At 36.1% G+C, this 11,857-nt stretch overlaps 1 protein-coding gene across 7 annotated transcripts in view; it reads left to right on the forward strand.

Moving 5' to 3' along the window:
• camsap2a (calmodulin regulated spectrin-associated protein family, member 2a) overlaps window positions 1-11,857 on the forward strand; it is a 194,246-nt gene that overhangs the window by 161,444 nt on the left and 20,945 nt on the right. For 2 of the 7 annotated variants that reach the window (XM_028811059.2, XM_028811062.2), the window contains 3 exons: window positions 4,136-4,356; window positions 7,893-7,989; window positions 11,121-11,186. In XM_028811059.2, coding sequence (XP_028666892.1) covers window positions 4,136-4,356; window positions 7,893-7,989; window positions 11,121-11,186 — 384 coding nt within the window. The remainder of the gene's footprint in view (window positions 1-4,135; window positions 4,357-7,892; window positions 7,990-11,120; window positions 11,187-11,857) is intronic. The other 5 variants (XM_028811064.2, XM_028811065.2, XM_028811063.2 and 2 more) reach the window with 3 other exon arrangements.

The following is an 11,857-nucleotide window of genomic DNA, read 5'->3' on the forward strand; positions in this document are numbered from 1 at the left end:
TTTGTCACTAAATTTTCATGATGTGAGGTGTGCTGTGATGGACTGGTATCTCATTCAGTACAGAGGTCTGCATTCCTGTGAAAATCCATCTGCAGAACCAGATTCCTTTTATTGTGGGATGGGACAATTTTTTTTTTTTTTTTAATAAATTTTATTGATTTTATTGTCATCATTCCATACAAATAGATCAATTTTTGCAAAAAAATAGGATTGAAAACAAATCAACCTTCACCCTTGAGAAAGAGAGCATGGCCAATGGACTAAAATTTAAAAATAGTAAAAATAAATAAATTGAAGAGTTTAATAGGCGGATACAGATAAATGGAGAAGAAAAAGAAATGGGGAGAGAATCTACTTCCTCAGTGCTTTAAGAGCTTATTCTAAAATATTATTGATTAGATCCTGCCAGGTTTTGAAAAAGTTCTGCACAGATCCTCTAAGTGAGAAATTGATTTTTTCCAATTTCAAAAAATATAAAACATCAGTTACCCACTGATTTAAAAGAGGAGAATTAGGATTCTTCCAGTTGAGTAAAATAAGTCTGCGTGCCAATAGTGTAGTGAAGGCAATCACAGTTTGTTTGTCCTTCTCCACTTTAAGCCCATCTGGAAGAACACCAAACACAGCTGTTAGTGGATTAGGAGGGATTGTGACACCAAGGCTGTCTGAAAGGCACTTAAAAATTTTTTGTCCAGAGTGATGTTAATTTGGTGCAGGCCCAAAATATGTGACCCAGTGAGACTGGAGCTTGATTGCAGCGTTCACAGGTTGGATCTTGCCCTGGAAACATTTTGGACAATTTCAATTGAGACAGATGTGCTCGATATATAATTTTGAGCTGAATAATTGTATGCTTTGTGCATATGGAGCTCGAATGAATTCTCTGCATTGCTACCTTCCACTCCTTTTCTGATATGTTGAGTGAGAGATCCTTTTCCCATTGTCCTCTTGGATCTTTGAAAGGGAGGGACTGTAAAATATTTTCATATATTGCAGAAATGCTGTCTGAGTCCTCGCGTCTGAGCAATATTTTTTCCAGCATAGAGGATGGTACAAATCATTAAATAATTATACTGTAAAACATAAAGGGGTAGTGCAAAAACATTCTTTTTACAAGTGTATACTCATCAGAAGCAACAATCATGAGCACAGCTGTTATCCCAATAATTTAAAGAAATACCTAAACGTAATATACAGTATCAGTGTACTACAATGAGAAGGCTTGTCAGTCTAAAGAACTTTGAAGTGGTGATCATAATCTGCATTGATGATTAGGTGAATATGTAAAACATAGTGGCTATTCACAAGTAAAGTCTGTTGTAATAAATGTAATAGCTAATATCTTGAGGGTATAGATTGACACTATTTATTCAATCAATGTTTTAAACCAGGTTTGGGTTATCTTTGTCCTAAAGTGCTGCACTTCCTACAGACTTTTGTTCCAATTGCTTTATTAATTAGAAGCTAATTGTATTTCTAGAATCAGGCTCAATTCTAGAAACGTTATAAGTTATGAAACTTGTCATTTCTTTAGGTATTCTGCTTTTTTTTTTTACGTGTCATAATTCTATCATGTCTGAAATTCCTTCCTGCCTATTCATTCCTTTTTTTGGAGAAAATCAACAAACTGCACCCAGGATAATTAGAACCCCTTGATTCCTCAACATTTTTTTTTTTTTTTTCAAAATATATTCTAAAGCAATTAATTTATGGTAAACACACATAATAGTAAAAATGGCATCAGTTTAAACTACAATTGCTATTTTCTTTGTTGTATGCAACTCATGGTTTTTTGCCATCTGATTAATGGAATAATAAATACATGAAACACTTCTTAAAAGTTAGTGAATTGAAATAAAGCAAACGATATAGAATATAGACCCAAGAGACCATGGTGTATTTAAAAAAATCTAACAGGGGTTTGACTGAGAAGAGCAATATTACATTAAGAAACTGAATTCATTTTATTTTTGTATAGCACTCTCTACTGAGCACAGGCGCACTCTAGTAAAATGCAAGTATAAATTTTACAGTTTACTAACTACATAATGAATACCCATAAAGACAGATTTGTTTAAACAGATAGGAAAACAAAGTAGTCAAAATCTCATTAACATAAATGAAACCCAATGATATCTGCACATTAATTCACTGTTGAATTGTGGCCTGTTGACAATGGAGGAGAGGAAAACAAAAACTCCAGTTAGCAGCATCCCTGGAGAAAGTAAACCTCTGAGGGGTCCACGGTCAATTATAAGAGAGAAAGTCAGAGACAAAGTCAAACAATGAAATGCCTCCAGCTGCAACGGCAAAGACTGCCCACTTCACTGTACACTAGAATAAAGGCACTATACACTGTAGTGAAAATGGTCATTCATGCACTTGTTTACTGAGCATTTTAAACTTAACGTATGGCATCCATTTCAAAACATGACACTCTCAATGAACCAAAATTTAAACATAGAAAAATATATAAATTTATATATTTTGGAAGAAAAAATACTGTATTATTGTCATGGCTGTTTTGTGGGTTTCATATTAGGGTTTGATTCTGTGATAGGTATACAGAAGTTTTCAGGAACATTTCACCCCATGGTAAGCTTTTTTTTGCCATCAGTTTAAATTGTCTTGAGGAATTATAAACTTTGACTGCAATGTCATGCAACGAACTGAACAACAGCAGTTTGCCTCCTCAGTTCCTATCAAAGCTGTTAATCTAACCAAAGCGTTATTTTTCCCAGGAACGCTGCCTACAGATGAATATCTAGTTAAATCTTGAACATTTTGTGTTTTTTTCAAAAATCATAAAGGTTAACAGGAAAAACATGTCGCTCACAGCTGAATATAAATTTGGAGTCTGTACCAAAATGTGAAAGTGACTGGTTTCATTATTCAACTGTTGTGAAAAAAAATATCAAGCAATAGAGTAACTATTTGTCACTTAGGAAAAAAAGTGCACAGGAGTTCTTTATGCCTTCAGTAACATGTCAGAAGAGCAAGGACAGACAATTGCCAATAAGCAAATACAAAGGCTAATGGAAAAAGATGAAAATTACTTTTACCATGATTTGGGTTTGCTTCAAAACCATTAAACTGCTTAAGTTATTACTAGTAAGTCATTACTATTTGTTACTGAAAATAAATGTTAGTGATGTGAGAGGTTCATGATATTTAGCGTTTTTAAAACTAAATAAATAAGTCCAAGTGTACAGGCTCCAGGTGAGTGCAATGGATGATTGAGGTGCTTGATTGTTTGCACATTCACATGCAAACACGCGTGGGTCAGTCAAGTGCCTTGTTCACGCCTTGATGTTGGTGATTGTTGCACCTGCACCTGGCCACAGCTTAAAAGAAGATTCTGGGCAAGAGAATCAGACATCAAAAAGAAAGTGAAGAAAGAAAAAGAATGGAGGTTAATGAAAGAGAGAAGAATGAGAGAGCGAAAGGTAGGGTCAGGAGGCAAGTGTTCAGGTATTAGCCCCTGAGGGCCTGAAGAGGGTGCTCCCATCATGTGACATATGGGAGTAGGAGCAGCCCGTTATGTGGTGTCCCCGACTACTGCCTAAAGACTTTCAGTGGGAGATGTATGTATGGTGCCCCATGAATGCTGAAGAACTGATGATGGGAACATGAGGCAGGTTAGATGGTTCACTGCACTTGTTGATGGATGTCTTCTCTCACTGAAAGGTCCACACAGGATAAGCAGGGGAGACACCTGGATTTAGAAAGAAGCATTGGAGGTCATGGTTTTAAAGAAATAAGGATCTACTTTGAGTTTTAATCTCATTTAAATGAAACTATTTATTGAGCACTTGTTTTATTGTATTACTTATTTATTGAATTATGAATTTTGGCAATTTACTTTTTGAACCCATTGATGTGAATAACTCGCTTATCACTTTGCACCAACCCTTTGCTGACTGTTTCTGTCCTTATTTGTCCAGCTCATCTCAGTTCACAACTATTGACGATTCCAGGTGCAAGCTGTCAAAGGATGTGGAGCCAATCCTGACTGTCATCATGTTACAAGTTTATAGTACTAGTGTATATATAAAAGTGAATACCTCTGATTATTGTCAGCCCTTCCTTTAGTAACCCATAAGAATAAAAAACACTTTTTGATATTTTTACTTAGAGTCAAAGCAGAAGAAGATCGCCAGAAAAAAGAAGATGAGAAAGCCCGACGGGAGTTTATTAAACAGGAGTATCTAAGAAGGAAACAGTTAAAACTGATGGAGGATATGGACACGGTGATCAAACCTCGCCCAGCTAGCTGCAAACAGAAAAAGCCACGTCCCAAATCTGTTCATAGAGACATAATGGAATCCCCCAAAACTCCTGTTAGAGCTCCAGCAGGTAACACAGGGCCCTCACCCCCAGAGAGTCTGTTCTGCTGTATGCTTTCTGCCACCTGTTTTAAACTAAAAAGGCTAAAGCAAACATTTTCCTTTTTCTAAGTCCTTCTTAGATGCTTCATTAACAACAATGTTTGAGATATTAATTAAAATCCGCATGTACTGTATGAAAATCTGCATCTTTTTGACACAGAAATACTAATCTGTTTTGCTCCTCACCTTAATTTTTGCTTTTAATTTCCTTGGGCTTGAATACTTTATAATTAACTCTCTAATAATCTTTTGCAACTGCAAGCACTTTTTTTGGGCTTTCTTTATGCAATGCATCCTCAAAGCTTCAGTTGGAAAAGCATTTGTGTGACCTCCTTAAGACCTGGCCGCTAGATGAAAATTGATTTTAAAATGACCAGTGTCCCTATACAATTCTTTGCAATAGCCAGAATATTAATTTATTTATTTAATTTAGTAGGATATGTCATTATGCATTTCTATTGTTTCCATTTGTGATGAATCAGTATGTTTTGTGTAAATATATTCATGAAGGTCCTCGAGGTGCACTTTGTCCAATGTAGATTTTATTTACCATGATTATAAATAACTTGCCTTACATTTAGTTTATGAGGTCCAGGCTAATAATGTAGCCTCTCTTCCATGCCTATGTGTTGCTAGCTTGTAAATGAGGCATAAAGTAATATAACAGCCAATTTTCCCTTACCCAGCAATTTAAAATCAAGAAAGCGATTTAACTTGTTAGGAAAAATATCTGAGCGTGGGCCACCCTAATTCAGTGCCTTCATATGAAATGTGATTTACTTCATGAGTTACTGTAGAAGTACATAATAAACACGAATAGCTACATCATATATTGTAAAACTCAAAAACTTCTCAACAAGTCTCCGTATTCTCTATTGTAATAGACATTTGTCATCTTTTACCCTCAGATAGATAGATAGATAGATACTTTATTAATCCCAAGGGGAAATTCACTAATATTCACTGATAGAGGTCCATAGGTGGCTAGATCTCTAGTAAATGATCAAAAATATCATATTTGCAATCAGTCACCTTGAAATAGTCCAAATTGATACCCGACTTGCTTGTGTTTGAAATTTGTCATTTTTAACCTTCTGGGAGTGATTTTTAATGGGCCAGGCCCACCAACAAAGAATCATCCATTCATCCATAATCCAACCCGCTATATCCTAACACAGGGTCACAGAGGTCTGCTGGAGCCAATCCCAGCCAACACAGGGCACAAGGCAGGGACAAATCCTGGGCAGGGCACACACACACACCCACACACCAAGCACACACTAGGGACAATTTAGGATCGCCAATGAACCTAAGCTGCATGCCTTTGGACTGTGGGAGGAAACCGGAGCACCCGGAGCAAACCCACGCAGACACGGGGAGAACATGCAAACTCCACGCAGGGAGGACCCGGGAAGCAAACCCAGGTCTCCTTACTGCAAGGCAGCAGTGCTACCACTGCGCCACCATGCCACCCAACAAAGAATCAGATATCAAAAATATCATATTTGCGATCAATATAAAAGACACTCTGTCTACCTATATTACCAATCCCCAATTTTTTTTTTTTAAGTTTTGTGAAAAGTAGTAACTTTTATCACGCGCATCCCATTAGAGGATGAAGCCCTGGTGTCTGTTGATGTTCCATGCACAACTTTAAGTACTTTTTATCATTTTTGATGAGACACTTATTGGTTTACTGTTCATCATAAGAGTATAATTTTCTGCACAATATATGTTCCAGAAAAGGCCTAAAAATGAAGGGTTTTCGGGTCTAGAGGGCCAAAAATTCTCAGTGCCTTGCATAACTAGACATCAAAACAAACCGAATGGTACATTCGTTATATGTAGGGGTTTTCTCGAGCTGGTGAGTCACGATGCACTGGGCAGAAAAAACAAAGTGATTTGAAGCATTCATAAGTAATTCTAGCAAACACAATAACACATTTGAGGTTTTTTAATCATTCTAACCATCTAGATTGTCATTACTTTTCCTCCCAATGGACAGATTCTTAGCATTAGAATTTTTTTTCAATTCATCTTCTCTCTCTGTGTTAAGACATTTTCACTTTGAGCATTTCCAACTTAAGGTCGGGTCCTAACCATTCACTTCTTGCCTTCATTCCATCCTATCATGTTTTCAGCAGACAATTGCACAACAAAATGTACTCTGGTTGGTGTATTTTCCTTTTTTGTCAATTCTTTTTTTTTATTGTTTCTTCTAACACCTTGAAAATGATGTAATTTCTCTTCTAGTGCTTCAGAATATTTGTTTTCTTTTTCTACTACTAACACGTTTAAAATCTGTCCTTCCATGTTATTGTTCATATTGTTGAAATATGACCATTTTCTCCATTTAAATAATTGACGAACTTCATAAATTTTTACTGCTGCCAAACTGTATATTCCATACTTATAAAATCCCCCCAGCATTGGACAGAGTGTGCCCAATATTATGCTGCAAATATAGTTACAATAAAAATCGGCAAAATGCAGGAAACGTTTTTTTACATGTTGATATTTTTTTGTTTCTGTTTAAGTGTATTTTTTTTGTATATCATAAACTGTTTTTAATCAAAAAAATGTCATTATGCATTTGTTTTGTTGCATGTAGTTAAAACTGAGGTACACATTATGTTTATAATATGTTACATAAATGTGGACTCCTTCTATCAGTTTAATAAGCAATGTCTTTAAATCTAATTTGTTTTATTTCTGTAATGATTAAATGCCTAAAAAAAAAGTTACCTGTTTGATCATTTTTAACAGTGCCAATTTACACAGCAGAAATTTTCCCAAAGCATTTTACTTGAGAAACTGTAGTGGAGTCCATTTTTGTGTAGTTCTTGTATTTCATGTTTCACCTGAAGAAATGTTCAGATAACAGTTGTTGTTTTAATTTGTTGCACTGTTCTGTTTATAGAACAGTGCTTAGCAGTTTATAATATTAGGACTGTAGGCTTGTCAAAAATATAAAACACGCCTATAAAATAGTACAGAATATACAATAGGAGCGCTAAAATTAGGTCAAAGAATTAGTGAGCTAATCAATCAAAGTACTGATTAGATCGTGTGAACCAGGGAGATGATGTGACTCAAAATAAAATTTAAAAAACAGTAGAACCCTTTTTATTGAAATATCTTGTTCATATGCATGTGTTTCTTTATTAATTAATAACCTGTTTTGAGTCAGATCTGCTCCCTGACTCAGCTGACATTTGGCAACAATGCCAGAAGGAAAAAGTATCAAAGTAAAACAACACATACTCTGTGTCATAGTGCTTTTTTAGGCCACTTAAAATATATCTTTACACCCAATATGGAATTTTTTTTAGAATTTCTAAATTCAGTGTTTATTTTATACAGTACAACAGCGGTAAACAGAATCTCCCTAATTAAAATGACATATTCAGGTGGAAGAAATAATAATGAACAGACTCCTGTGTCCTTTTGAAATGTTGATTTTCCTTTCTTTTTCCCCTTCCTGTGAATTATTTCTGAATATAGGTTCACGACCCCGTGTTTTTTCAGTCTCCAGCCTTTCCCTTGCATCACTGAACCTCGGGGATAATGACAGTATCCAGTCTGGCAGACGAACTCCTAGGTAATGGATTTTGCCCTAACATTTTTTCTTACTGATCTTTTATACAGTAACTACATCATATCATTACTTTTAGAGAAAATGTCGAAAAGTGAATTGGCAAAGGTGAATTAAGTACTTCATGCAATGTCCTCATTTTTTCATTGGATTTTGTTTGTCCCACCAGTTTGACTAATGTTTCTGTATTAACATAAGTGAAAATAAATAATTATATTTGAACCAGGGTTGTGGTACATATTCAGCTAGGGCTTTGTGTCTATACACCTGCACTTTAAATGTGACACTTTTTTAGATTTTTGTTTAATGTCATTCATATTTACTCTAAGGCTATGTCCACATGTTTTTGTTCAGAAACACAGATATTAGTCTCTGCTTTCTACTTTCGTCAACACTACCACAGTGTTTTTAACCTCCAAACGCAGAAACATATGAGAATTCTCTCCAGAGATCATATATGTCTGAGAATGTCATCTCAGCATTGCAGTGTGGAAGGGTGAAAATGGAGAGCAGAGACTCTAATCACACTCCCATTGGTCCAGACCTATTACTTGGCCCTTCCCTGACTGGACCCTGCTTATTACATTTTCTCAGATGCTTTGCTCGTCTTATACATATTCATTGCTCCCAATAACAATTATGCCTCTTCGTCTGTCCAAATAAAACAATACAGTACCGGTATTTGCCATTGATGTTCTCCATTTGTAAATGCAAGCTGCAAATTAATGTCTAGCTTGGGGGTTTCTTCCTCCTCCTGTTTCTGGCAATGTGCGCATGCCCAGTATAGGTGAACAGCTATGTCATACTTGTTTTTGGCGCTTTTAGTGTGGGCAGAGATGCTTTCATAAATGATGTGAAAACGCTAGTGTGGACAGATACCGTTTTTCTGTAAAAACTCCTTTTTCAAAATGAGAACATAATAGTGTGGACATTGCCATAGAGACCACTGTACTGTATGTTGAATTTTTCATTCCATTATCAATTACTGCAACTAGTTTACCAATATGTTTACAGTGCACTATACCGTGGGGTTATTAGCTTAAATTAAACAGTGCTCATGGGCTTTAAAGCAATAATACTAATTTAATACAGTACTGAAATATTTAAAATACTTTGCTTGAATTACAAATTATAATTAAATCAAATTATTGTCCTGTTACCTAGGCTGATCAGTACTGAGTTTTTACTCATTTTACTAAAAATGTTTACTGAAGAAGTCACTGTTATTATATACTTGTACTGCTCTTTCTCTTTCACCCCTTTCTTACCACAACTGAATATACAATGATTTTAACAAAGATGGCCAAAATATTTGATTCGAAGGTAATTATATTGCCCAGTCTGCTTTAAACAAAACAAGTTGGGAGTAGGATTGATTTTTCCATTTAGTAGTTCCAGAACCTGCTAACTTTTTTGGAATATTTTTGAAGAAAATGAACTTCAGAGGATGATGGATTTGAATACAATGTATTACTTACTTGTAACACATTCTTTGTAGCGTAATCTTTAAAAACAATAAATGTTATAAATAGAATATACTTTATTATATTGTATAACAGTGAAATGACACCAAATAAAATAGAAGCAGCTGGTATCAGGTTTGATTTCAAAATGCACTAGTAGAATTTATAACTGTGCCTTTCTGATGCTGTATAGAGTAGCATTAAAAGCCAGATATCTAGAAAGCACCTCTTTGCTTACCTTCACGAGCTTGGGTTCCTCCTTTGCCAGAAAGGTCAAATTCCGTGTTACCTTTAGTCAGTTTCGGTAGCCAGGGATTGGTCCACCAAGGCATTTGCCTTTGGCTGCTGCCCAAGCCTCAAAGCACCAGACCATTATGGCCAAGTTCTTGATTTACTGATCATTCTATGTTCCTACCCTCACCTATGGACACGAGTTGTGGGTAGTGACTGAAAGAAGTAAATTGTGGCTAAATCAGCGGAAATAAATTCCTTCACAGGGTGTCAGGGATCAGGTTTAGAGATACAGTGAGGAGCACAGACATTTGGGAGGAGTTCAAAGTACAGCCGCTGTTGCTCCTCCACATCAAAAGATGCCAGTTTAGGTGGTTTAGGCATCTGACTAGGATGCTTCCTGGATGTCACCCTGGGCAGGTTTCCAACCAGGAGGAGATCTCAGGCAGACCCAGGACATGCTGGAGAGATTTTATCCCCAGTGCCCCTGGTGGACCTGAAAAAGATGGTAGGGTAAAGGGATGTCTGGGCATCTTTGCTTAGACTGCTTCTCCAACAAGCTGGGAAAGTGGCGGAAAATTGATAAGTTGGATGTATGACAGCTACACTATCACCCCCACTGTTTGACTATAGTATTTTGTAAATACAGGAGTGCATCCTTAATTAAGAAAGAAGAGTCTCTTGTGAATGTCGACCCCACTCTATAACCCAAAGCTGCAGAACTCATGAAGTCTGCTAATTTTTTAAAACAATATCCATTTTGCTTTACTTGTATTCTGAAAAAGCAAGTGCCAAATTTCCAACTGTGTATGTCATGGATCACACCTGCCAGAGTTTATCAGACAGTTGTTTTTAAAATTGCTTGTAAAAGCTAAAATGTTTTTGCTTCAGTTTTCAGCTTCTCAGCTCAGAACAAACTCTGTGGCTGCTAATCAGTAGCCAGTGACCAATAACAACAAGTTGGGAGCTCTTTCTGTATACAGCCTGCTTACTCTTCCTGTGTCTTTGTGACTTCACTGTTCCAGTTCTCTTCCCACATCTCAAAGGCTGGTGTGTTAGGTTAGTTAGCATCTTAAAACATTGCTCTTCATGAGTCAGTGAGTGTGTTTTAAAGTTATTCTACAATGGTCTGACAATCCATCTAGGCTTAGTGACCACCTTAGAACCGACTAATGAAATGCATTTAATTTAGGGTTATAAATAATTCAAATTATAAGCAGATATGTAGCAGATAGCAGACGTGGTGGTGCACATATCATCATGGTATGTTGTAATGGTTTTCAACCATTGTAAGACATGAACTGCAAAAATAAAAATAACTTTAGAATATATTGTTAAACCCCAAGTATTGCCCCAAACCTACAAGTGAAATTCTTTGTTTTCCATCTTTACTTCTTTCTTTCTTTCCTTCTTTCCTTCCTTCTTCTCTCCTGCAATTTTCAGAAGTAGTAGCATAAACCCTGGCAGCCTATACCATTTACTGAAATCAACAAAACTGAACAATGCAAGGTCAGTCTCTTATCTGAATTAAATTACCTTACCATCCTTGCTTGCTAGAAGTAATCCCCCATGCTTTGATATCATCAAGGTGACACATTTTAACAAAAGGTTATAAACACTTTGGAAAATCCATGTCCATGTTATCACTACCAGCATAAGGGGGAGCAAAGAGAGGATCATTTTGTGCAATACTGCATGAAAGCTTTTGTTGTGGCAAAGTATTCTGTAAGGTTTTGTTGCAGTTAATCGATTACTTAAAAATTTCACATCCATTCCTTATATATCTCAGTCCAGAATACAGATGCTGGATAGTGTTGTGTTTCTTAACCCTGGTTACATGGACTTCATTTGCCTTCTGATTTTTATTTGGTGTCTTAATCTCCAGGTTCCAATGTTACGTTTATAATCCTAGAAATGATTAATTCTGTAAATTGTTGTATTTGCTATTGTTATGAAATGACCTCCTCCAGTAAGGAAATTGGTAATTGGAAAACCAGTAATGTCAGTGAGTCCCCAGGACCGTGGTTTAGAAACACTGCTGTAGAGGTGTATTCTATGACCATCCTGCTGCAAAATGGAGTAAACGCAAATATTATAGCTTCAGTTTTATCCTACTTACAGTATCCTGGGTCCTATGTCTGGTTTCACAGTACATTTTATTCAACCCACTAGCAAAATAC

This window comes from Erpetoichthys calabaricus, chromosome 10 (assembly GCF_900747795.2).
Source record: "Erpetoichthys calabaricus chromosome 10, fErpCal1.3, whole genome shotgun sequence".
Taxonomy (NCBI): domain Eukaryota; kingdom Metazoa; phylum Chordata; class Cladistia; order Polypteriformes; family Polypteridae; genus Erpetoichthys; species Erpetoichthys calabaricus.